This window comes from Cervus canadensis, chromosome 22 (genome assembly GCF_019320065.1).
Source record: "Cervus canadensis isolate Bull #8, Minnesota chromosome 22, ASM1932006v1, whole genome shotgun sequence".
Classification (NCBI taxonomy): domain Eukaryota; kingdom Metazoa; phylum Chordata; class Mammalia; order Artiodactyla; family Cervidae; genus Cervus; species Cervus canadensis.
Genome location: NC_057407.1, coordinates 31,459,960 through 31,487,656, shown reverse-complemented (window position 1 = coordinate 31,487,656; position 27,697 = coordinate 31,459,960). Strand labels below are relative to the sequence as shown.

At 45.3% G+C, this 27,697-nt stretch overlaps 1 protein-coding gene across 2 annotated transcripts in view; it reads left to right on the top strand.

Annotated features, from left to right (window-relative positions):
* PDZRN3 (PDZ domain containing ring finger 3) overlaps positions 1-27,697 on the top strand; it is a 249,475-nt gene that overhangs the window by 201,025 nt on the left and 20,753 nt on the right. For both annotated transcript variants that reach the window (XM_043443438.1, XM_043443439.1), the window contains one exon: positions 25,282-25,529. In XM_043443438.1, the coding sequence (XP_043299373.1) occupies positions 25,282-25,529 (248 nt within the window). The remainder of the gene's footprint in view (positions 1-25,281; positions 25,530-27,697) is intronic.

Below are 27,697 nucleotides of genomic sequence, written 5' to 3'. Positions count from 1 at the left end.
AATGGCTCAACTGGGTCCCGCCTTGGTCTGGAAAGGTTTGCGCAGTGACAAATGAGCCCGGGTCCCCAGCCTCTAATGGCTCCCACAGATAAGCTGCACGAGGCCCTCAGGCGGGCGGCCCAGGGTCGCAGGGGAGGGCTCTGCCCCACTCACTGCATTCCTGTCACCCACCTGCAGGGGCAGGCAGAAACAGATACACAGAGCAGTGGGAAAAAATGCAGTTTTTATAAATGACTTTTCTTACCCGCATGAATAATGCAGAGAGAGGCCGTGGCTAAGTTGAGGAGGAAGAGGTGCAAAAGAATACTGTCAGCAGCTCTGAGTAGAGGCCCACCAGAGCCAGAACAATCCTCATGCATTCTCTGCCTGAGTGGGATTCAGCAGGGGACGTAGCATCCTCTCTGAAGCGTGCAGAGCCGTGTTCCTGGCAGCATCACCTTCAGTGGTATGGCAGGTGTCATAATATTAGTAAGATGCTATCGGGCCATGCGGTGGAGAGGCAAGCATGAAACCATCAAGAGTGAATTTATCGACTTCGAATGGCCCATTTTCCCATTTCTCCACCAAGGGAATATTGCATTGCGTGTGTCTCTTGGGGAACTTTGGGAAGGGGTCCCTTTCCCAGTCTTACTAGTCATCAAGCAGGATGTTTTTCCTGAGTCTTCTTTTGGATAAAGTGAAAGTGAAAGTTGCTCAGTTGTGTCCAACTCTTTGCGACCCCATGGACTCTACAGTCCATGGAATTCTCCATGCCAGAATACTGGAGTGGGTAGCCTTTCCCTTCTCCAGGGGATCTTCCCAACCCAGGAATCAAACTGGGGTCTCCTGCATTGCAGGCAGATTCTTTACCAACTGAGCTGTCAGGGAAGCCCTTTGGATAAGTAAGCTCTTCATCTCAGACATTCAAATGCAGATCCAAAATTTAACCATCTGTAGATCAATACCAAAAAGTTTACTTTATTTTGCTTAAGCAGAGTTTTCAAGTAGATTTTTATGTACTCTCTAGTTTACAAGTGAAAAATTGTAGGTAAGTGAAGTTCTATCTGTAAAAGATACACACACACACACCACCCCCCCGCCCCGAGTCCTGACACATAACCAGTAACTGATCAGGACATGTTTACATATTTACTAATCAGGAAGCTTTACAGATAAAACTTCACAAACCTTCAGGGTGTTTTTTTTAACTATTGCCCTTGTCAGAATCACCCTAGGCTCCAAAGTTATCCTGTGTCGTCCTAACCACAGACCATCCTACTCCAAACATCCTTTTCCCAGTAGTCAAAGGGAAGGTAATCTAATGAAAGTAATTCCAAATAATGTGAATGAGGCGGGCAGAATCCTCCTGCCAGAAGAGAATGTGTTTTTATAAAGGACCTTGTTACCTAAACGAATCCTGATTTTCTGAAATTGGGGGGAAGTTAAGTTTGATGAGGGACTTCTTTGTGATGATGAGTAAGTTAGCTGTCACCCTCATGACAGTTCATGATACTCGGACCCCACTGCTTGATGATGAGTCAGTTAGCTGTCACCCTCATGACAGTTCATGATACTCGGACCCCACTGCTGGCGACATTCAGGCTGCAGGAGTCGCTCTCACTATATATCCATCAATTAAACAACATCATTGGCCAATCTTAGATAGTTCTCTTAGGCACACCTCTAGTTCTTTTGTCAGAGGATCAGTGATTTTAGAGGTTCTTTGTAAGTATTGCCAAGTCACCTCCCCCCAAATAAGCCTGTCTATGTAATACCCACGAGTATGCGAATGTCTACCTTTCCTCATCCCCACTCCTATACACCCTGGATATCAAGGATAGTCTCACTTTTTTGCTTTTTGGATAGCAAAGACCAGTGAGAGAGGAGAATGGACTCTCATTTTGTAACTTTCATTCTGACACCCGTTTCAAGGCATAAAAAACCATCTAGGACAATGGTTCTCAAACTGAACAGGCATCATAAATCACATGGGAGATTTGTCAGAACACTGGGTCCTGTGCATCACCATGAGGTTTTAGCTGCTACTAGTCTGGGTACCACCCTTAGAGAATCACTGCTCCAGGAGACACATAGGTAATTACATGTAGGTAGGTGGGTGAGTGGTAGGCGGGGTGGAAAGAAGGAAAAAGGGAGAAAGGCAGTCAGGGAGGATGAAAAGACAGGATGTGGAGGAAAGGAGGGCATTTGGGGGATGTACCTTTTCAGTTTCACTAATGCCAAATTATTTTTCATCATCTTGGTAGAGATTCTTATTGCCACCCATCCCTGTCAACACTTGGTATTGTCTGACTTCTTAACTGTCCCACATAGCGAACATGGAGAGGTAGCTCACTCTGGTTTGAATCTGATTTATTCACACTGTTAATGACGCTGAGCACATTCACCCTCAGTATTCTCAGGGAATCGTTCCAGGAGCCCCTGCAGACACCCAGATCCACAGATGCACAGCCCTATGTAAAATGGTGTAGTATGGTGAATGCGGTCAGCTCTTCATATCCCCAGACGTGAAACCTGCAATTACAGGGGGCCGACTGTATTTTTTTTTCAAATGTATCTTCGTCGTCTTTGAGTTCATTTTTCTCTGTGTGAAGTATCGGTTCAGGGTTTGCCCTGCTCTCTGTTGGAATTTGCACCTTCTTCTTGCATCTTCTAAAATTGCCTGTGGGAATTTTAAAAAATAGTCCAGGTACGAGTCCCTTGTCTGTTATGAGTTTTAAACATTTTCTCCGTGTTTGTCACTTATCTTTCCCTTCTCTTTATGATGTCTTCCAATGAACCAAATTCCTTAATTGAATGTCATCAAATAGATCAGTCTTTTCTTACAGTTTGTGCTTTTAGTCTCTGTTGGCAAACATCATCTCTACCTTGAAGTCATAGAGCTACTGGCCTTTGTTTTCTTTTAAAAGTTTAACATAAATTTAGCCATTTCCAGTTACCTGCTTATATATGGTGTAAGGTTGGAGTCCAGCTTCATTTTTTCATATGGATTTTCCAATACCACTTGGAGAAAAGCCTGTCTCTTCCTAGTCAAGGGGTCGTGCCAGCTTCCCTGCATGGTCGGGGCTGTTTCTGGTTCCTTTCCTGTCCCTGCACCACTATTGCACTTAGGGCATCTGTTGTATCCTCCTACAGTTTTGCAGTAATTTTTGATCCCTGACAGAGCTGGTCCCTTCCCAGAGTCGCCTTGGTACATTCTTCTTGGCTATTCATGGCGCTCTGATCATTCATGGACGTGAGATGTTCAGTTTGTTGAGGTGACCTGGGGGTAGTGTTCTTTTTCTGAAAATGGGTGGGAGGTTTATAAGTCTTTGTTGTAACATTGTTTACAGTTACACATATCTTTGATATTTTTAAATTTAGTCAGTATTTAATAAAAGACAAATATTAATAAAAGACTCAAGAAGAAATATCTTATTTTAAAGCCTTCCCCTTCCCCCAATTCTGAAGGAAAGTAGATCATGAATAATAATGGTGGGAGGGGTTGATAAGCTATAAAGATCTTGAAAAAATACAGAACACTGCTTTATTTTTTTCTCAGCATAAAGCATTCTTCACTCACAAAAGAATTCTCCCAAACCATAACATTTGTTGTGACAGAAGAGAAGACATCTGTAAGGCTAGAGTCAGAGCCGGAGTCTTTATAAACACATTTCTTAAGAGTTTGCATGTCTGCCTGTTTCTATATAAAGAAGACTTGAGCAAAATGTTGTCTCTTTTGTGAACAAACACCGCATAAACCAAATAATGCAGACACTTACCATTCAGAGCATTAAACCAATGAAAACAGAGTTAATTTGTCAGACATCTGGGAAGATAACAGTCTCCGCCCTGTGTTGCAGTTTACCATGGAATTACCAGACTCGTTCCTGTCCCGCACACGGGACAATTAATTGCTCTCCTCCCCTGCCTGAAGTGTCAGTGGATGTGGCACACAGCATTCAAAGTGATGTGCACTTTAATAAAAGAAAACTCCAAAGAATAAGAACCAATTTCCCCTCATCAGGCAGCTGCTCACTATTTGGAGAGTTGGAAAATCCTAGGGAGAAATTACTGTCCGTCATAATGATATTTCACATGGCATCAGGAGGTGGAAGCAATAGCTGCCCCTCTCCCTGGAATCTCAATGATTTTTTATAGCCAGGATTGCATTCCTTTTTATCTAGCTTGTGAAACGCTCCATGTGAGTAACGTACTGCACGTCCTGTCCGTGTTAGATACTAGCAGTCCCTTTTGGAGTGATTCCTTAACAAGGGATGCCTCTCTTGCCCCAGGACTGGCATTTTCTCCTTTTTGATTCATGCTGTGGCAACTTTCTGAACTGAAGCTTTGTTGGATAGGGCTCAGTCTCTGGAAAACTTTGCAGGTTTTGAAGTTTCAGTTGTTTGGCGTGTCTGTCTTACCTGTCCCACCCTGATGAAGTTTCTGTTCATGGTTGTCCACGGAGTGGAATCTGTGAGCCAGTGGCTGTTCCCCTAAGAGTGAAGGCAGGGAGTCGACCACCATGGAGAAATCAACCTGGTGTTACTGCATCCATTTTTCTCAGTTGGCCCTGAGGTTTCAGAACCAATTCTATTCCATATGCAGCCACAGTTATGAAATGTCCAAAGGAGCAAAGCAATTCCATGATTGCATTATTTGAGTGAATAGTGAAGGCCCAGGGTGAATGTATTCTCATGATTTGGAGATTTAGGCCTATCAGCATAAAATAAATAACAACAACAGCAATGATAAATAACTTACTGGGTGTTATTTGCAGTGCACATGGTCTATATACATGTGTTGTCGTTGTTTAGTCGCTAAGTCGTGTCCGATTCTTTGCAACCTCACAGACTGTAGCTCTCCAGGCTCCTCTGTCCATGGGATTTCCCAGGCAGGAGTACTGGAATGGGTTGCGATTTCCTTTTCCAGGGGATCTTCCCAACCCTGGGATTGAACTCACATGTCCTGTGTGGCAGGCAGATTCTTCACCACTGAGCCACCTGGATAGCCCTATATACGGTGTGTTGTTGCTGTCCATACATTCAGTCATGTCCCACTCTTTGCGACCCCATGGACTATCAGTAACTTTTCTGTGTATAAAAGTTCATTTCAGTTCAGTCACTCAGTCATGTCCGATTCTTTGTGACCCCATGGACTGCGACACGCCAGGCTTCCCTGCCCTTCAGCAACTCACGGAATTTATTCAAACTCATGTCCATTGAATCGATGATGCCATCAAACTATCTCATCCTCTGTTGTCCCCTTCTCCTCCCACCTTGAATCTTTCCCAGCATCAGGGTCTTTTCAAATGAGTCAGTTGTTTGCATCCAGTGGCCAAAGTATTGGAGTTTCAGCTTCTGCATCAGTCCTTCCAATGAATATTCAGGACTGATTTCCTTTAGGATGGACTGGTTGGATCTCCTTGCAGTCCAAGGGACTCTCAAGAGTCTTCTCCAACACCACAGTTCAAAAGCATCAATTCTTCTGCACTCAACCTTCTTTATGGTCCAACTCTCACATCCATACATGACTCCCAGAAAAACCATAGCTTTGACTATTCGGACCTTTGTCTGCAAAGTAATGTAATGTCTCTACTCTTTAATACACTATCTAGGTTTATCATAGCTTTTCTTCCAAGGAGCAAGCATCTTTTAATTTCATGGCTGCAGTTACCATTTGCAGTGATTTTGGAGCCCAAGAAAATATACATGTGTTATATGCATGTAATTTTCACCTAGCCCCTTAAAGTTCAGGTACTATTATCAGTTCCATTTACAGACAAGACCACTGAGAGTGGGAGAAGCTGAGTGACTTGCCTGGAATCATGAGGGAGAGCAGTTATCCTGATACAGAACTAATTCACGTGTAGACCTGACCCTGGGCAGGTCCCCTCACTCCTTCCTTCCACAGACCCTCAGAGGGTCCCTCTGTGGTCCTGGTATCGTGCCAAGTATCAGGCACTGCCGTGGAGAGCAGAGCCCATGCCCTGTGGGGCTGACCCTCCTGAGAAGAAGAGGGAGGGAGGCCGAAAAGAAATCTTACACCAGGGAGCTTGTAATTACAGTGTAAGGTCAACTGCAAGGGAACATCGGTCAACTGCAGAAGCACTGACCAAGAAACTCTGCTTGATTTTGTCCTCTGTTACATGGAGGCAGGTCTGCAGCTCACATGGATGCTCATAGCATCCATGGCCTTGGTGGGAAGACAAAGCAGAGACCTCGTTTACTCAGCATCAATGTATAAAAGGAGGAGATTCAGGGCTATGCCATGGAGTGGCTTTGTGCTGTGGAAAGTTCACTGGGCCTCTCTGCACAGTAGACTCTTCCCCTGAAGCACAAGAGTCCACACTCCTCCTCCTGCTAGGGTGTTGGGAGTGTGTAGGCGCACTCTGAGATGTGTGAGTGTGCAGACCTGGACCATGTATGGCGCGACGCTGCACTGACCACTGTTACATATTGTCAAGCAAGCCGGTCTTTGGGGACCAAGAGAGAAAGCCGGCGTCTCTAGAGGAGGTGGGTACAGCCAGGTCTCCAGAATCGGGTCAGAGAGGATCATCATGTTGGATTGTCATCTCCAGAGGAATGCGTGAAGTGCTGGGAGCAGATGCAGAAAGAGCAACTTCTGTGGACATCCTTGGTACCACTGTTGCTGAGTCATCTCTATTAAAGTAACGAGGGAGAACGGGGCTTTCGAGAGGGGTATGTAAGGCCAGGGCTTCCCCCAGAAATAGTCTGCAGAGGTGGACCGATGCAGTGTGTTTGGAGGAGATGCTCAGATTCAGTTCTTTTTTCCAACTGGTGATGTTTTGAACACCTGCAATATGCCAAGTAGGGACGGTCACTGACAGGGCTGCGGCGGTTGCAAACCACACTAAAGAGGTCACAGTCTTCACGGTTCTCACCACTCAGAGAGCGAGGCGATGTCGCCAGGTTACTCAGGTGAAGTCACACCCGTGACCAGGACTCTGGGTGCTGGTGGCAAGCACTCGAGGAGGCTGTAACAGGGTGGGGGTGAGGAAAGCCAGTCGTGGTGGCCGGGCTGGCTTTCTTAGCTGGGACCATGGAGCGGTCACGGGTCCCCAGGCAGAGGCTCCGGGGCAGAAGGAGTTCTGGATTCTAGAACAGCGCTTCATTCCTTTTGTGCGCACACGTCCTGTATCTGCTCCTATATCCAGAGAGGCTTTGTTTCCAGGGTGCTATACAAGCTTTGACACTTACTCCTTGAGCAAAGCCGGAGAAAACACTTTATATAGTATGAAAGTGCCATGTAGGTGGTGGGTGTGACTCTGTGACATATAAAGATTATTTTTCTGATATGGACCATTTTTAAAGTCTTTATTCAATTTGTTACAGTATTGCTTCTCTTTTTATGGTTTGGTGTTTTGATCTTGAAGCATGTGGGATCTTAGCTGCCCACCCAGGGATCGACCCTGCATCCCCTGCACTGGGAGGCAAAGTCTTAACCACTGGACCACCAGTGAAGTCTCTATGACACATATTTTATAGAAGAAATGTTTTTGGTATTAACCATATCCCTGCCAAATTAAAAAGCTAGAAAAGGGCATGAGGGAACATACGAGCTCCAACTGTAGGTTTTGAAAACAGGGAGTTATATTCAATATCCTGTAATAAATCATAATGGAAAAGAATATGAAAAGTAAATTATTTTAGTAAAAATTATTCACTAAAATTTTTAAAGAATATGCAAAATAATATATATACATATATATGTAACTGAATCACTTTGTTGTACACTTGAAACAAATACAACATTGTAAATTAACTACTTCCATAAAAAAATATTAAAAGTATGTATTTAGGCCGATACATTCACATCAATAAAAAGGAGCCTGTGTTATTCCCAGCTAGACTTCATATGCAAAGCCTCGGATGGCAGTGAGGGCAGGTATTCGGCCTGAAGTTTCCTCGGACACACACAGCAAATATCACCACAGCCAGACTTGTTTTTCAGTGAGTTCATCCAAGACCATGACGAAATGAGATCAGAGAGAAGTTTCCAGAGCTTCAGACTCTTGGTTTCTAACTCAACTATGGAAAGGTTGAAAGAAAAAGTCCCTGAACCCAAATAAAGCAGAGGAGGGGGAAAAAAATTCCAGTTGCCTGAAGCAACTAAAGAGAAAATGGTGTTCCCACGGCTGCCCCCTGCCACTGCCTGTGATGGGGAATCGTATTTTTGCTGCCAGCGGTCTCATTTCTTTTTTCTCAGACCCATGCACCATTTTGCTGAAACATAGCTGCAAATGCATTTCCACCCATCTGGGCATGCTTGCTAACTACTGAGCATCTGAAAGATAAATATCAACCCCACCCATCTCCCTCTCCCCTCTGATAACTCTGTTCTTTATTTTTTTTTTTTTTTCAGTATGTTCTCTTTCTTTTTTCTTCCAAAACATTCTGTACTGGGGTGTTGCCGATTAACAATGTTGTGATAGTTTCAGGTGAGCAGTGAGGGGACTGAGCCACACACAAGTGTATATCCATTCTCCCCCAAGCCCCCATCCCATCCAGGTTGGCGCATAATATTGAGCATAGTTCCATGTGCTATACAGTAGGTTTTTGTTGGTATCCATTTAAAATATAGCAGTGTGTACATGACCTTCCCAAAGTCCTTAACTGTCCCTTCCCCCTGGCAACCGTGAGTTTGTGATAACTATACTCTTCAAAAATATTATAACATTCTTTTTCCAGCCTGAGGTTGGACATAATTAAATTCATATATACACACACCTGCCTCTCTTTCTGTCTGGAAAACCCTTAAATTTCCTCACACTCTAATTGTATTATCTAGTGTTTCCTTTGATTCGTTAATTCTTTTCCAGATGGTTTGCTCCTGGTGCGTTTCTAGCAAGGTCTTTGTGGCTGTTCAGTTGCTAAGTCCTGTCCGACTTTGCGACCCCACAGACTGCTGCTTGCCAGGCTTCCTCATCCTTCACCATCTCTCAGAGTTTGCTCAAAAGCAAGTTCTGTCCATGTCTAGTAAATCATTTTAGAAAACACTGCTGGTTCTTCTCTGTCCTATGGACTAGAGTCCCGTGCCCCTGCAAGCGATGGTATTCTTATTCCTTTCACAGAATTAACCTCTTACGCTTCATTATTAAAAGTCTCTGACAATGTCTGACATCAAAAGAGAGATTTCAGAATGGGGCGCCCAGCCACCCTCTCTAGTGCACTTGATCACTCACTTCCCTGGAGCACTCTCAGGGTTGTGTCACTTAAGCAAGGTTTCTCCAGGTGGCTGCCGGCAAGGGGTCCATCTCCTCTGTGTCCCCTGCTGGATCTGAGAGTCAGGGGTATGCCTGAAAGGACCCCCTACCATGGATGCTTCCGCGTGACCAAACCAGGGAGCAAGGACATGAAATGAGGAGGTTTTAACCGAGTACCCTGAGGATGTGAAAGGATTTGTGGACACATATCTTGCTCCCAGGATGTGACAGTGTTGCTGGAGTTAGGGGATTGTGGAATTGTGTCTAGAATGGCTGTAAGGCATAGGTCAGGTGTTGGGGAATGTGAAATGACCAGAGAGCACCTCAAAGTCCAGTGAGATTCACATTAAAATCCATCATCATCATCATCTGAGCAATCTGCCCATTTTACAGGTGAGGAAACTGAGGCCCAGAAAGGATCCATGGTTTCTTTTAACTAAAGTAGAATATTTTGCTTACTTGGTTCTTCTTGGTTCCCAGCATTTATCAATTACAAGACTCATGCATATGTAATTTAGTGCTTTTCACCCACTTCATGTTTTCTACGAATATCTTTCATTTCACTTTTTATTTCTGTTCAGTTCAGCAAACTTATCAGGGGCCTCCTATGTGCTGGGTGTTCTGTGCAGCTGAAATATGCAATTATTCTGCTATTCTTACTTCCCAGAGTTTAATCACCAAAAAAGCGAGGATCAATTATTATAATGTGGTCATATTTTAAGCCCTCCGGTGCCTGTGAAGTCGAGAGGAGAGTCATTTTATTTCCTGTTTCAGAGGTGATAAATATCCTAGGATGTCATCATTATTCTTTTGGTGCCATTTATAAATCACGCTTATAAATCTTTGAGCAAGAAGTACCAACTTAAGTTTATTTTTGATTCATAAAGGTCCTAAATCTTCCCACTTTCTGTTTCTTCCACCGTAGATGTCTCCAGAGCTGGTTATTCCCACTCATTTTCATTGGTTCTTCTTTCAAAGCCAATATTTCCAGAAGTCTGCATTAATTTCTCACAGCAGTCATTAGGTAATTGCATATTTCAGGGGAAATAACTTACAGGTGATACCATCTATTGATGTCAAGTTGTTCCTGGTCCCTGGTTGCAAGGGAGGGTTTCAGCACGGATGGCTGTGTTGGCAATCCCAGAAAGCTATATCCAGACTTATTTCTGCATGTAAGCACACCTAAATGGAATATTTGTACCTATTACAGGTGAAATGTGAACTGTTAGGAGCAAGGTTTTTTGTTTTTTGTTTTTTGTTTTTTTCCTTTTGGAACTTCTATTCAAATTTAGAAATATATCTCAACCCAGCAGAAAAGAGACAAATATTTTCTCCTCTAACCGAAATTTCTGCAACAAATTGAGCAGTAATTTGCACTTAAAAATGGAGAATTTTTCCAAAGTCGAGGACAAAGTCAAGGTTAGCTTTTGTGCTTTCATTGTATGAACTAGATAAGCAATGAAATAGTACCCCCTCCCAAGGACACAGCATCACTCTCCAAAATGATGCTATTAGAATAAAATATGGAGCCCTGTTTCCCTGAGAACACTTGAGCAACAAGAGCTGTGGCGAAAAACCAAAAACAGGGCAAAACAAGGGCTGTCTTGCTACAATGCAGGCTTCAGTTCTGCAGTTTATTTCTCTGCTTAGTTCTCCCCATGAGATTTGAACAATTTTCATAATGAAAAGGCCCATAATCACCCATCATACCACTTTGAACTGCTGACATCCAGTAAAGGTCAAAACTAAGAATCCAAAACTTCATATAAGTGGGCCTGCTTTCCTTTTTTTTATACTATAATGCCATGAATGTGGGGCAGCTTGTGTGAAAGATGAAGAGTTTTAGGAGCAAGTGGGTAGAGCTCCCCTCTTTGAGGCTGGGGAGTACTGTTCCACTTTGCAGAACAAATTGTTGAGATTTGAGACTGCCTTTTTTTTCTTAGTATTATTTATTTATTTGGCTGCTCTGGGTCTTATTTGTGACCTGCAGGATTTTCGATCTTCATTGCAGCTTGCGAACCCTTAGTGGGAGCATGTGGGATCTAGTTCCCCGACCAGGGATGGAACCCAGGCCCCTGCACTGGGAACGTGGGATCTCAGCCTCTGGACCAGTAGGGAAGTCCCTGAGTAGCTTTTTTAATCAATCAGCAAAATAAGCCAATCTTCCTCTTCTAATCTAATCTCTTATGATTTTCTAGCAAAAGGGGAGAGATACAGGGTTCCAGAGTCTTAGGAAGCAAAGTCTCCAGTAGTAACTAGGGGCTTAGGCCAGGGCAGGAACAGCAGGTGTTATCATGGTGTCCGCAGCATCCACAGGAACTTGTGAGGAAAGGCCCCCAGGAGGAGCAAGGACTCCTGCCTAGGTCCCTCTTCAGTTCAAGGTTTTGACATTTGGTACTTGCCTCTGTTTGTCTTTCCTCACATTTCAGCAGGTATTTTACCTTTCAAATAATGCTGTATTTGGAGTTAGGAGACCAAGTTCAAGCTCCCCAAACTACTGTTTGATATCTATAGAACCCTTAGGCAAGTCGCTTACTCTTTTAAATCTCAGCTTCCTGTGAAAATGGGAATATGGGGGAAAGTGGGAGGACTCCACTTCCTTGGCCTCAGAGAGTAATACGATCTGCACCCTCCCCCACCTCCCTAGTCTCTTCACACAAGCATCTCCATGTATCCTGAGCCTGGTGGACCAGTTCTCTTCCAGCCACAGGACTTTGCACATGCTACTGTCTCATCTGCAATACAGTCTCCTCCCTTCTTCCCCACGTAAATCCTGGCTGTTCTTCTGGTTTGCCCTCAACATCTCTTTCTCAGAGGAGTCCCCTCTTCCCAGCACCTGACCCCTGTCCCTGCTGGGTTCTCTTTCCTTCCTTCAGTTATGGGATTTATTAGCATCTGTCTCCTTAACCAGACAGTGGTCTTCCTCGGGCAGCTTCTGTATTTGTTTTCACTCGCAAATGTACTGTGGTTTTAGTCATTCTGTTTTTGCACGCGAATAAGTGATTAAACGTAAGCCTCGTGTATGGTACATGGAAAATACTCTGAAGTGTTAGACGTCATTCATTCAAAGAAGTCACAGATAGGAACTCCAGCCTAAGTACCTTTGGCCTTTGCATGACATTTCAAATTTCAGCTATGCTTTCAGTTTTCCCCTGGACCTTTTACAAATGCTTTGTAGGAAATTGAAGGTATTTGAGAAGACCCAGCATAATTTATTTAGAAAGGTGAATTATGGACAAGCCAACTAATGATTATGACTCTATAAAGACAGAAGAAAAAGTAGTCATTCTCTCAGAATTCAGGAGTAGTTTTGTTTTCATACTGACACCAGGCCCTTTTCAACTGATATTTTTAACCACTAAGCCTACATTTAATTGGAGCTTCCCTGGTGGCCAAGCAGGAGATGTGGGATCGATCCTGGGGTCAGGAAGATTCCCTGGAGGAGGAAATGGCAACTCACTCCAGTATTGTTGCCTGGGAAATCTCATGAACCAAGCAGCCTGTCAGGCTATAGTTCATGGGGTCACAAAAGAATTGGACACGAGTTAGCGACTAAACAACAACAACTACATTTAGTCTTTACAGTATTTTCTTTGAGGATCCTATCACAGTCATTTTTATCAGTTTTACTAATCAGTCTGTAGATCACTAGATGAACTAGTTGGTGATACAGGAGCCGAAATTAATTTTCATCTAAGTGATATACATCAGAAGTTTGCTTCTTTGGATGGAAAACTGACAATAAACAAAACAGAACCAAAAAATTCCAAACCACTGTTGAGGTTCCCAACCAGATTTGAGGTTACACAAATCCCTGACAGCCAAGAAATCCTATTTTATAGTGAATCCACTTTTGACTTTGATTTTCTTTCTGGAATTCATTGGTTTGTTACCTGACCTTCGTGTTGTTTAGAGATAGCTAGGAGATTTCATAATCTTGTTAAAAGAAGCTAATAAAGTGCAGGGCATTAAGGCCGGTAAGCATTTTTCAAAATTCGCTTTCTTGACCTGACTCCTCTTTAAGATTCAAAGGCTTCAAGAAGTCTGAGACTACTTATTTCATTAGTGGGTAAGAGTTTTCTTTTTTAACAGAAGATTACTTTTGTCCTAATTGGACTATTTTAAGTGGTGTTCCATTGCCAGGACTTCATAAGATGCCTTGGGACATGGACGTTCATAGTTCAGACATGCTAAAATTTGATGAGACAACTTAGTTCAGTTCACTTCAGTTCAGTCGCTCAGTCGTGTCTGACTCTTTGCGACCCCATGAACTGCAGCACGCCAGGCCTCCCTGTCCATCACCAACTCCCGGAGTCCACCCAAACCCATGTCCATTGTGTCGGTGATGCCATCCAACCATCTCATCCTCTGTCGTCCCCTTCTCCTCCTGCCCTCGATCTTTCCCAGCATCAGGGCCTTTTCAAATGAGTCAGCTCTCCGCATCAGGTGGCCAAAGTATTGGAGTTTCAGCTTCAACATCAGTCCCTCCAGTGAACACCCAGCACTGATTTCCTTTAAGATGGACTGGTTGGATCTCCTTGCAGTCCAAGAGACTCTCAAGAGTCTTCTCTAACACTACAGTTCAAAAGCATCAATTCTTCGGCGCTCAGCTTTCTTTATAGTCCAACTCTCACAGCCATACAGGACCACTGGAAAAACCATAGCCTTGACTAGTTGGACCTTTGTTGGCAAAGTAATGTCTTTGCTTTTTAATATGCTGTCTAGGTTGGTCATAACTTACTGTCCAGGAGCAAGCATCTTTTAATTTCATGACAACTTAGTAAGAATAGAATTTAGGGGAAAAAAAATAGATTCCTCTCTCCTTTGAGCTTCTCTGCAGTTAAGTAGGAAGGGATGGGTAAGTGAATGCCATTAAACGTGGTACTGTCAGCACCATGAGTTCCTGAGAAAGGACAGGGAGCTGAGCCCCTGGTCCAGCATGTGGAGCTCACCCGTCTGCACCTAGGCATGTCCAGTGAACTTTCTCCTTTGCCGACGATCTTTGTTCTTTCCATTTGAGAGTCATGTTCCTAATCTGGTGCCTCCCCCTCTCTCTTGCTGATGACTCTGTTTCACCCTTACTCCCTTCTTGGGGAGAAGGTGGGTTCTTTACCACCAGCACCACCTGGGAAGCCCTGGGGCCAGTATGATCCGCCGTTAGCACTTCCCTTCGCTTTAAGGCCAAGGCTGGGTCCCAGCACTCCAGCTCTGCTGTCCAGTGGTGAGAGCGGGCGCTTGAAGTTGGGCAGCCCGGGTTGAAATCCCATCTCTGCTGCTCATGAGCTGCGCAACTTTGAGCAAGCTGCTGGCACGCCTTGGACTTTACTTCCTGATCTGTGAGAGCAGAGGTGATATCCCTCATCTCACCATTGACCTTCCTGCGACCTGGACGCAGTTGTCCATGCAAAGCATGTAACACAGTGCCTGGCACAGAGCAGATACCCAGAGCTGCGAGTTCAGAGTATTACATCTCCGAGAGGGATACCAGGATCTGGAAGAGGCCTTCTTTCCACATCAGTGGGTGGGACATAAAGCCTTGTTTATGAGTTGTTCTTACGTAATTTTGCAGTAAAGTTTTTACTGAAATTTGGCAGGTGGAATTTTTAGGAACCACAGGTGCGCCACTTCCCCAGGACAGAGCAGTAACTATGAGCCAGACTGCCTTCTAAGCCCTTTTCAAGAGATTTACACAACTCCACTTAGAGACGAAGCACAGGGAGGGGTAGGTAGTTTGTCCAGGTTTGTAGGGTTGTAAACAGTGACTCAGTTGGCAAAGAATCTGCCTGCAATGCAGGAGGCCCTGATTCAATTCCTGGGTTGGGAAGATCGTCTGGAGAAGGGATAGACTACCCACTCCAGTATTCTTGGGCTTCCCTGGTGGCTTGGCTGGTAAAGAATCCACCTTCAATGTGGGAGACCTGGGTTCGATTCCTGGGTTGGGAAGATCCCCTGGAGAAGGGAAAGGCTACCCCACTCTAGTATTCTGGCCTGGAGAATTCCATGGACTGTATAGTCTATGGGGTCACAAAGAGTCTGACATGACTGAGCAACTTTTTCACTTTCACTTTCAAACAACAGTCAGCATTGGGCACTGTGCTAAGATCAGTTGTCACAGAAACATAAGAAGTAAGAGCTGAAATATCCCCTTCTCGGAGTGAGAACGCAGAGGCACAGGAGCAGCGTGACTCACCTTCACACGGCCTGGCCGAGCAGGAACTCAAGACACCCGTGCGTCTCATCCCAGAGCCCCAACTGCCCATCCTCACCCAGAGTTACCGGGCCTTGGTTACCACGTTATCACTGCGTGGCACCCAGTGGTTCCCCAGTAGTTCTATAATCGAGTGAGCACAACAGAGATTTAGCAGCTGTTGAATCCTCCCTCTGTGCAGAGCCGTGATTACCTTCTCTGCACAGCCTAATTAGTTCTGACACCACCCAATGAGTTAGGTCCTGCTGTAAACCCATTTTAATGATAGAGAAACTGAGGCCCCCAGAGGTTAACCTGCCCGAGACGCTTCAGCATCTCCGTGACACAGCCAACACTGAAGCCCAGGCTGTGGGTACTAGGGCTGCAGTTTTAGCTTTGACTGTGGACCATCATCATACATAGCACTCCTGCCTGTTCTTGCCTGTCTTCATGTTAGAAGCCCCTCCTCACTGGAAACTTAAATGACTGCGGTGACACGGAACATCATTAAACATTGTTGTAAACTGTGTGACTGTGGTCCTGTGGATGGAAGAGTCTTCCTACACATCTTTTCCTCTAATGATTAGAGACTTGAGGGTAAAAATTTTATTCCAGCCAGCCAGCCCTGAATCTTTGAGGAAAACAGCTAACAAATTTAATTTATACAAGTGACTTATGAGCCCAGTATGAAGTTCATACCAAGCAGATGAAAATGACATAATAAAACGGTTTCCATAAACCTTTGAGTGACGCCTGCAAAAACCTGGGCACACTTTCTTTCTTCTATGTGTGGCTGTATTTGCTGTTATCACAGGAGATCATGCCAGGCGATCATGATCAGGCTTCCCAGGTGGTGCTAGTGGTAAAGAACCAACCTGACAATGAAGGAGACACAAGAGATGCAGGTTCAATCCCTGGGTTGGGAAGATCCCCTGGAGAAGGGCTTGGCAACCCACTCTAGTATTCTTGCCTGGAGAATCCCATGGACAGAGGAGCCTGGCAGGCTGCAGTCCATGGGGTTGCGGGTTGCAGAGAGTCTGACACAACTGAAGTGACTCAGCATTCACGTATGCACAGGAGATGCCAGTGTGGTTGGTTAAATGAAGTAAAATTGATGTGTAGGAAGAAGTATGAATACTTCTTGAACTAAGCATGCATCTCCCGATTCAAGGTGAAAGCCACCAGCATCTTTAATGGAAGGTGTTGAGATGCACAGACCCTCTGTGCCTCTTGATTTCATGCCCATCGCATGGTGATGATAGGACTTGCCGCATGATTGTGTGAGTTGGTGTATAATACATAGTGCGTAGACCAAGTCTTTATCTGGCACAGAAGGGCGCTGAATCATGACTGAAGCATCAGAAGCTCCAGTATTCGACCTCGCATCTTCTGGTCACTCATTAGGTACAAAGGTGAGCGATGCCGCACAGAGAGCTGATGGGGCTTTCTCAGACTCGTCAACTTGCAAATACTCAGGGGAGAGCCCTGTTGACAACCCTCCTGGCACAGGGCGAGGGAGCTGAGCGCCCAGCAGTCCCCTCCGCACGGCCAGGACTCGAGTGCACGTGTCCGTAGGCCAAGCCATCATGTGCTTCCACTGCAGCCGACTCCTGAGCCGGGCAGCAGAGCCCACGCATGGCCAGCCCTCTGCTTCTCACTGTGAGCTACAGAAGGGCCCTCCTTCCTCTGGGGGGACATGACGTGTTGCCCACCCTCCCTCAGCTCACCCGGCCCAGGCACAGCGCTCAGAGCTGAGTCCACACCACTACTGGAAGGGGGAATTGTCTGAGGAACAGAAAGAAGCAATTTTGCATTTCCTGTGAGGTCTATAGATGTGTCATTTGTCTCTTTCCTCTCCACTGAGGATCAGGGATTCTTTTTTTTACTTTCAATGGCCCCACTTTGTCACCTGTGAGTTAAGAACCCAGAGACTTAAGGAGAGCTTAGCTGGGACTGCCTTGATTCTTCACACTTAACTCTGTGAGTTAAGAACCCAGAGACTTAAGGAGAGCTTAGCTGGGACTGTCTTGATTCTTCACAGACACTCTAAGGCCTCTCTGGACCTCATATATTTTTTTTTCTCCAAAAAGTAGAAGGTATGCCATGACATGCCAACAGTGTGCATGAGGAGAATGTGATGGTCTACAGACACATAAATAGGTCACTTGGGTGATAAACATTCGTGAGGCTCCTGCATGCCAGCCACTGTGCTAACCTCTGCGCATCCTGTAGTGAACAGACCACACGCTTTTTTGCACTGGGAACTTGGGGCCCCACGAGAAAATACAGGCACTCAACAGAAAATCAAGTAACTACGTACTTATACATCTCCCGAAAGCTGTGAAGGGTGACATCCCATTTGCCTCAGTGACATCACTTTGTGGGAATGTCCTCCAGCATCAGTAATCTGCATGTCAAAACAGTGAGGCAGCTGGTTGGACCAGAAGGATTGGCCAGGGCTTCGCAGATAAGTAAGAAGGAATAAGAGAAGGGCAAGGATGGTTGAAGACATTTGCAAGGACATCCTCCAGGAGTGAACAGTGATGAACCTTGGCATATAAAGGACCATATTTAAGTGACTTGTAACCTGAAGCCAATCCCTTTTCCAGAGGAACTGAATATGTACCTGGAAAAGACACTCGAGTTTCAGAGAGGAATTTACAGGACCCAGAAAACAGACTGATTCAGCTGTAGAAACACCTTGTTTCCAAGTACTTAAAACGGGGCTTTCCTGTTATGTATTGAACTGCTGCTATAAATTGCTACCTTTCAGATGAGGTTAAAGTTGCATGTTCATTTTAAGATGCAGAATGGTTCAGATACACTGTAATTTAATGGACACCTGTAACCTGGCACTTACAGTGGGATTTAGGGGTGATGCTATGAAAGCTTCCAAAAGGAGATAAGGAAGATTTTGTTGATGAAGGTAGGATACTGACCTGAGAAGAAAGCATCTTGTAATATCTTACTACTAATCATTTTCAGTAGAGTACATATATGATTTTTAATAGTGTATATGTATGATTTTTAGCCTCTTTCTTTCAGACATGTCATCTTTTTATCAGTCAAGGACTGGTAGCCAGGTATTTTCTACATTTAGGGGGTAAAGGATTTTGAAACATGATAGGCTTAAGTTTGACAGAAGACTCCTCTAATACGAGAATTACCCAGGTTATACATTCATCCATGTAGGGAGATCAGAATATGATAAGGAGAGGAGCTTCCAGTTGAAGACATACCAAACTTATGGAAATAATGTCAGGACAGGTAATTTAGAAATTCCCATGGACAAACCTCACTGAGGTTCTTACTGCTGACCAAATGCACCCACACGGATGTAAGTTCTTACTGCATCAGAGCCAAGGTCTCTGTGAGTATGGTGTTCTTATCCATGCACATCTCTGAAGTGAGTACTTTCTTCACACACATCTCTAAAATCAGTGCTTTTCACAGAAACATTAATTTGAACACCATTTGTTCATTAAGACCCATATTCCCTCTTAGCTACATAATACCTCCATTTTAGATAAGTTGGCCTTCCCTTTATCGAGCCCTAGAGCTATAAATTTGAAATAAATTAAGACAGGAATTTCCTGAATGAGAAAAGATTTTTTTAAAATCCAACCTCAATCAGGGCATGAAACCTTTTACTTTTCGTTGTGTATTTTATTATCGTCTATTGCTTCCAGTGGGATCTAAGTTTTAATTAGTTTGAAAACAGGTGTGATATTTTGCAGAATGCAATCACTGCCCCTGTATTTAATTAAATGAACCCTATAAAAGTTGGGTTTTAGCCTGGGGCATAATTTATAATAGGCCGAATTTGAAACTGCATAAGCACTTTATACTGGGGCCATTTGCACATGTAATAGAAATCGAGATGATTGCTATCTGCCGATCCTCAGAAACCAAATGTCTTCCCATAAATAGAAACTTATTTTCTAATTTAGAAAGGGTATGCCATGTCTTCTCTGAATATAGCTTAAAATATCCTGAACCGCTTACCATTTTGTGTAGGGAACTTTGAAGGCTTTCTGGCTCCTCTTTCGTTGTGCTGTGTATAGTTTTGTTGATTTACTTTTGGTTGTGCTGGGTCTTCATTGCTGCACGGGCTTTTCTCTGGTTGCAGAGCGTGGGCTCCAGGGCACAAGGGCTTCCATAGAGCGTAGGCCCAGCAGCTGTGGAGCGTGCACGGGCTTAGTCGCTCTATAGGTCGTAGGATCTTCCTGGATCAGGGGTCGAGCCCATGTCTTCAGTGGCTGGCACTGAGCCACCAGAAGCCCCTGGCTCCTCTTTGGAAAGGTGTTTTCTGAAAGGGTATGACGGCAGTTTTCACCAATGGGATGTCTAGGTAGGCAGTGCAAACCAAGACTCTTCGTAATTCACTAGCTGAGTGTTCCAGTGTAGACTCGCCTCCTCGGCCAGATCAAGTCCCTCCCTAGATGCCAGGGGGTAGTGCTACCCACAGCGCATTTCTTCTGACCATTTCATCAGTGGCTTTCTCGTGCCATCTTTCCCCAAGAAATTCTTCCAAGTGCTGTCCCTGCAGCCAAGAGGGGAGCAAGTCTCACTAAATAACCTCAGTAAATGCTTGATGAATGCATGAAAGATGGACAAGGGGACTATCGGTGAGATTTACCCCCAAATGGAGGAGCACCCCAGCTTTGCTTTAGTTCTCAGGGCCGTGGAATACATACTCGTGGGCGCCTCAAAGAGCCACAGTCACGCTGCCTAGGCTTCAGTGCAGCCAGGAAGGAATCGTTGCATGCCTGCAGCATCGCATCCCTGGAGATCTCCAGCTCAGGGACCTCTGTAAGTTCCCTCAGCATCCTGTCAGATTTTGCAGCAGCGCTGTTTTGCCCTGAGACAAACTGACTGGGTTTTCACCCTAATTGCACCTCCGTCCCAGGGGACCATCCTCAGCCTTAGGTGAATAACTTATGCATTTAATGTATAATAAAGTTTGCCATCAGCATTTCTCTTTCCAAAACATTCCATTTACTTGGTTTTAGAGCCGCATAAACTGTTTTAAAAAGCAATCTGCTCAATTGGGCGAGTTAATGATATTTAATTTGACTGGGCCAAACGTCACGGGATGAGCATCGTGCCCGTAATTGCAGCCATCATCATCGCCGTTTGGCGTAATGTACATGTAATGCTAATCCCGGGAATAAAGGTTGTCGTTCTCAGTCGGCTGACGGCGTGCACCCGAGTTATCACCTCGCCGAGTCTCTCACTGATGTGATTCCAAGATGACAGCGTAATAAGTGTTATGTGCACAAGGTAATTCAAAACAAATTTGGCTGCAAAAATAGATTGTCTAGGAGAGTAAAGTCCCGCCTCATCTTATTCTCTTTTAGAAGAATGTACCAATGCCTGCAATAGCTTGTCAGGAAGTTTGTGTGGCAGGGGTCAAGTCCTATAGAATTTATCTGTTGCACCCCCACACACAAGAGAATTCCAACCTGCAGACTGAAAACATTACTATGTATGTCAGCAGCTCAGAAGCATTTGGGCTAGGGAACTTCACTGAAAAATAAGGAAGCCCCTCAGTATACTAATGTGTCTCCTAAGGCTACCTAAGCAGGCTGCATTTTGCTTCTCTGATTTGCAGACTGTCGTCTCCTGGGAAAATGTGGCTCTTCAGGGGTAGGATCCCTATTAGCCCTGGTATCTTAGTAAATTCTTATCATGTGCATGCTAGGCTGTAAAGTAGATTATCTCATTAAACTTTATAATAACCCTAAGAGGCATGACTCTATAAGTACATTTATTTTGCACACGAAGAAACAGACTCAGAATGGTCCAAAACAACAGTTTCTAACCCTGGTCCGATCCCATAGTTTGGGACCCGGGGCACTCCAGCCCTGAGCTGTAAGACAAGAGCGGGTCCCCTGGCTTGTGGAGGGGGCATATTTGAACTGTGCCTGATTAACATACACGTGAGGGCTGCTGAAACTGTTCCACCGGGTCCAGTGCTCTTTCTGTGGAACCCAGTCGTGAGCAGGGGTGACAATCTGATGGGTGATGAGAGGACATTTCACAGTCACCCTCAGGCTCCTGGCTTCCCAGAGGGCTTGCCACTCTTCTTTCTCTGCATCTTAGACCATGGGGATGTTGTGGGTGTTGTTGCATCAATGCCTTTTAATAATATCCTAAGTCGGAGAGATTCAGAAAAGCCTTCTTGTGTTTTTAAGTGTGCTCCCAGACACAGGGCAGCTCTTTGGCGCCGAGAATCTTCTTAGCAGAGACTGATGCAGGAGAGTCCTTCCTTTCATTTTCTAGGTACCATTTAAGCATCTGCTCAGTAGTTCTTTGTTGTTTAGTCGCTAAGTCATATCCAACTCTTTGCAACCCCACGGACTGCAGCCCGCCAGGCTTCTCTGTCCATGAGATTTCCCAGGCAAGAATACTGGGGTGGGTTGCCATTTCCTTCTCCAGCGGATCGTCCACACTCGAGGATTAACCCTACGTCTCCTGCTTTGGCAGGCAGATTCTTTACCCCCGAGCCACCAGGGACGTCCTCAGTAGTTCTAGCGCTGGTTCCTAACACCTATACAAGTAAAGCAGCAGATGTCATCACTTTCCTATAAAAATAAGCTTACTAAGATATAGTCCTTATCAGAAAAGCATGTTCACTCACCGTCAGGGGAATGTCAATGGGAACAAATAAGACATCCCTGTGTAACTTTCCAAAACATCTGTACGATAGCTGCACCAATCGGTGTTCTGGGCTGCAGGGAGTTAAGATCCAAGTTAAAATGGCCTAAAGCATAAAGATTGTGTTCTCAAATGTGACAAGAGCTTTGAGATTAAGAGGTTCTAAGCTTAGTCCGTTCATTTGCTCAATGACAGTCGTCAGGAGATGCCAGTTCTCCATTTTTCTGCTCTGTATCCCTCAGTATGTTAACCTGGCCTCAGAGACCCAGCTCCATCACTAAGCAAAAGAAACCAGACCTCCACACAGGCTAGAGCCAATTAAATGCACACCTCAGGCCTTCCCCAGGGGGAATGCTGTCTGATCTAGTGGAGAGGAAACACAATCCAAGCTCTTGCTGCAGAGAGGAAGCAGGAGGAACAAGAGGAGACACTTTTTCTCAGGCAGCTAACCTTTCTGCTGAGGTATTTGCAAGACCTTATTACGTGGGTAAAAAGTAAAGACTCCCAGGATGGCTTTTTTTGAGACACAACTTGAAGACTCCTTAGAAGAAAATCCCATGTTCATTCCCTTTTGGCAAAAGTCCTTGTATTATGGAGAAAGCACAGTTTTGACAAACCTGGCAGAGCCCATTCAAAAGTGGTACTGTCCTGAGTTTGCTGTGAGTAAAACTACCTTTAGTATCAGCCGTCACCAGCATGGAGAGCTGGCAAATGGCCAAACCAGTATCTCCTAAGGGTGCTGTGATGTGGCATTAACAGAATCCAGGGACAAATTTTGCTGTGACATCATAAATTCCTTTATTATCTGACTCTAGCTGTGAGGCATTAATGGAAGATAAGGCTCAGACAGTTCAGCCTCAGCATTCCGACTTGACTTTCATCCCCCCTACCTCATCCCTGGGCCCTCACAGTTCTCAGCTCTGAGCAGGGAAGGGGTCACAGTGCTCAACCGGTTTGGAAAGCTAGAAAGAATCCCTCCGTGTCCTTTCATTCTGTCCTCGGTGGAAAGAGAGTGAAGACAGTTGTGGTGTTAAATCCTGGCTTCCCCGTCTTTCAGGATGAGGGACTGTTAAGACTTTGATGGTTCAGCCATTGACTTATTTACTGGTGCACTCGAGGCATTTCACAGCTCCGAGTTCCTGCTCTGCCTAACTCCCTTATGATGATAGTAAATTACTTAAGTGGATTGACTCCAAATCATTAATAATCTCCACTGGCGTGATTCATTTGAGCTTCATTACAAGGAAAGAATCTGACATCTATTCCTCAACCTAACAGTTGTTTACAAGGCATTTCAGCCTCAGAGTTCCCGTCCCCGTAGGGCCGGAGTGAAAGGGCTGAGAACAAAATAGAAAAACTGCTGCACCGTCAGCATTCATGTGCAGCTTGGGTACCGAGAGACTGAAGTGCCTACCTCAGAGGATGGATCTGATTGTCTGTATGCTCTGAAGTAAATGCTGCTGAGGGCGGAAATGTAGAAGCCAGGCAGGAGAAGCAAGGTTCAGAGTTGGTTTGGGCATTTATAAACAAATGACATGAATTCGTCTGTGGAGCTGTCCAGAAAAGATCTGAGACTCTGGCGAACTCCTGCTAACATGCATTCTACAGAATATGATTCTTAGACCATCATTTTATACCTGACTTTAAAAAGTAGACCAACTTCTTGGGGTAAGACCAAAATATTTCAGAGTCTGATGAACTGCCATGCAAGTGCAATCCTTAGACCAAAGTATCAGAACACAGCATCACATTCCTTGGCCGTGGGGGGTGGGGCAGGGAAGGTAAATGAAATAGTCATGCTTCCGTGTTGCTGGGAATGACTTCATTTTCTAGATGTAAGGTTCTGGCTTCTCTTTCCTCTCCTGTAAGCTCTTCTAAAGAGAACCATGTTCGGTTAGTTTGGATTCTACCGTTGGAAAGAATCCTGCTCACAGCATCCAAAGTTGTGACCCATTAGTAACTAGCAAGGTCATCTCATGTGGTTTATTTGTGGCTGTAAGGGGAGGGGCATAAACATGCTTTGGTCCTGCTACCTTCCCAAGACTGATGAGAAAAGCGTTCAGAGGCATCTTCCTTTCAGTCACGCAGTAGACAGTGGGTGCTCAGGAAAGGCAGCCACAGCAAAGGACTCTGCACAGTCGCGGACAGCAGAGCAGTGAAGCTAGATGCTTTTTCCCAAACATCAGTCAAAGCATCCGGTCATCTGAGCTCCTCCTTGATCCCTGCCGTATCCACCTACGGCCTGATTATCACGGACTTAATATTCTCAATTGACTTTTTAAGCAAAAGCAAAGGCATTCATTTAAGAAGGAAATGTCACATCCCTTCCATGAAAGGAAAACTAATCTCACCTGACACGCACTGGGAAAATACACACCATTAAAAGGGAAAAATTAATTAATGCCCAGTTATTAATAGCTCGTATGGCGCAATTAAGGCTGGAGCCCGAGGCTGCTCCTTTCTCTCACAGGCAAGACTAGGAGGGGGTGAAACTGTGTAAAGACATTCCAGTAGGAAGCCAAGCCTTCCTCACCATGAGGCTTATTGTTTCGTGTCTGATCCACACACCTCCACACTCACCCGCTTCCCACCAGGCATTCCTGGGGAACCTGACACTGAGCAGTGAAGTTCGTGACACCCCCAAGTTTTCCTTTTAGCTGCTTATACACAAAAACCATCTTCCCAGCTTCTGCTTAATTCAGTTCAGTTCAGTTGCTCAGTCGTGTCCGACTCTTTACGACCCCATGGACTGCAGCACACCAGGCCTCCCTGTTCATCACCAACTCCAAGAGCTTGCTCAAATTCATGTCCATCAAGGCAGTGATGCCATCCAGCCATCTCATCCTCTGTCGTCCCCTTCTCCTGCCTTCAATCTTCCCCAACATCAGAGTCTTTTCCAATGAGTCAGCTCTTTACATCAGGTGGCCAAAGTATTGGAGCTTCCACTTCAACATCAGTCCTTCCAATGAATACTCAGGACTGATTTCCTTTAGGATGGACTGGTTGGATCTCCCTGCAGTCCAAGGGACTCTCAAGAGTCTTCTCCAACACCACAGTTCAAAAGCATCAATTCTTCAGTGTTCAGCTTTCCTTGTTGTCCAGCTCACACATCCATACATGGCTACTGGAAAAAAAAAAGAAAGATAATGCTGTTAAATTCAAACAGAATTTTTAATCTTTAACAAAATCTGCTTAATTATAATCCTCTAAACCCTCTCATATTTTCCGACAGGTCAATGGCAAAGACTTATCCAGAGCAACTCACGACCAGGCTGTGGAAGCCTTCAAGACAGCCAAGGAACCCATCGTGGTCCAGGTGTTGAGGAGAACACCAAGGACCAAAATGTTCACTCCTCCGTCAGAGTCACAGATGGTGGACACAGGAACTCAGACAGACATCACCTTTGAGCACATCATGGCTCTTACCAAGATGTCCTCGCCCACCCCGCCTGTGCTGGATCCCTATCTCTTGCCAGAGGAGTAAGTCATGTGATAACACATCCTTTTCTTTTTTAACTTTTAAGGTTATTTTTATTGTTTTGGCTAGGCTCCATCTTCATTGCCACATGCAGGCTTTCTCTAGTTGCGGTGAGCAGAGGTTACTCTCTAGATGTGGTCCACGGGCGTCTCAGTGCAGTGGGTTCTCTCGTTGCAGAGCACAGGCTCTGGAGTGTGGGATCCTCCCAGACCAGGGATCGAACGGGTGTCCCCACCATCGCAGTGGATTATCAAGCAGTGGACCACCAGGGAAGCCCGTGATCGTGCATCTTGAGTGTGTTAGGGGTGGTACAGAAGTACAGGGAAGTCAGTTTTCTTCCTTTCTGTGTGAGGAGAAAAATGAACACGTCTTAACCGTTTTCCTCCAAGTTGCCCATGTTTCAGTTTATTGTTTACAGAGGCAATAAATTGAATCCTGCTCAAAACCGCCCCGACATATTAATTACTTTATTATAACCCTGGAGCAGAGTTATTCAAATTATAGCCAAAGAACAAAATTACTTACAAATGTCATAAAAGTTGTTTCAGAATAAAATTTAATCACCGCAAATGGCAGTGGAAAGGTTTGGTAGTTATCACTACAGGGAATGCTGATGGTTCTTTTAAGTAGACAGCAGAGCAAGTTGTGAGTGTAAACGGAGCCCTGGAGATGGTGCCTTCTGCTTTCTTGGGTCTCATTTCAAACCTGGATCCGTGGAATAAATCCACACGTGCCTCATATAAGTACTGCACTTACCGATTAAATAACAGCTGTGATCCAACACATCACAATAATTACTTTACATGACTCTCCTCTCACTGCACTTCCTGCCAGAGACATCGGGTAGTTCAGAGCCTTTAACTTGGCCAGACCTGATGCTCAAACTAATCTCTCACTGTGTAACATGTGTAGTTTGTTTGCCTGGGCCTTATTTTTCCTCTGTTAAAATGGGATCATAATAGTACCCATCATAATAGTACCCATCTCATAGAATTGTTGAAAGATTAAGTGAAGTCATATGTGGAAAATTCTCAGCATGGCATATGGTAAGCACTGGATGAATGATAGCAGTGATCACTGTTGATTTAATCAGTGGTGTAAAACATGTAAGGAGGAAAAATGAGCAGGAAATTTTCTAAGGTGTCCATGTGGCTTAAAAGATGTCCATCTTAAGGTGGCTTGTCACACGTGATTTGGCCTGTCTGTGCGCAGGGGGCCCACTTTCCCGTCTTCACCTCTCTGGCTGATACTACAGTGCCTCTTGCCTCCTCCCATCTTGCTCCTGGTCCAGGTCGTTGCCTTCATGATGCCTTATTTCAAAGGGCACGTCCACCTCTTCTAGGGGCAGCCTCTGAGTGGTACCTGTCGGGTCTCTATTAGCAGCTCAGGAGTTGCAGCAAGCAACTCCAGACAGAGGCTGGCCTTTCATCGCATGGTTCTTCTGATGGTTAGCTGTCGTCAGAGCCCAGGGCTGGTTCCCCAGGCGTGGCAGAGGGAACTGGGCTGCAGCAGACAGCGCGTGGAGGAGGAGGGGGGCGTGCCTGTCTGACACGGGGCTCGCCAGCACCCTGCTGTGACCTGCTTCTCACGCCTGTCCCTTCTGTGCCCCAGGGAACCGCAGACTCAGCGGTTCCGCCCCCCACAAGCTGGCAGCCAGACTGAAAGGCAAGCCGGTCGCACCTCATCTCCCAGACCTCACCAACGATGCGCCAGAACATCCCAGTTACTAGGAAACAACCAGACCATTCTCTGACTGCAGTCACTCAGATCAGTTATTTGACGTTTTAGACTCCAACTGCCTTTCATATTGATGAGGCTGTAAGGCTACTTCCGACTCTCAATGTTGAACCGTCACCGTCACAGGCTTTTTAGGAGCCAAACCCGCAATTTCCTCTTAAAGTCTAGTTAACTAGACATGACTCGCCCCTCCTCCCCCCAGGGGCTATTTGAGAAATGTCAGGAGAGTGCAGAGGTCAGCCCGGCCCCAGTCCTGGCTGCAAGGTCAGAGGACAGCAGGATTGTGCATCACGGGCTGAGCAGGGGGCGGGTGGAGGCGCGTTAGCTGCCCTGAGGCTCGAGAGCCCAGGCCTTCCAGCCACACCCTCAGGGCTCACAGCCCTGGATGTGCAGGCAGCGTATTTGCCTGATGGGTTCAGACAATTGAAAGCCA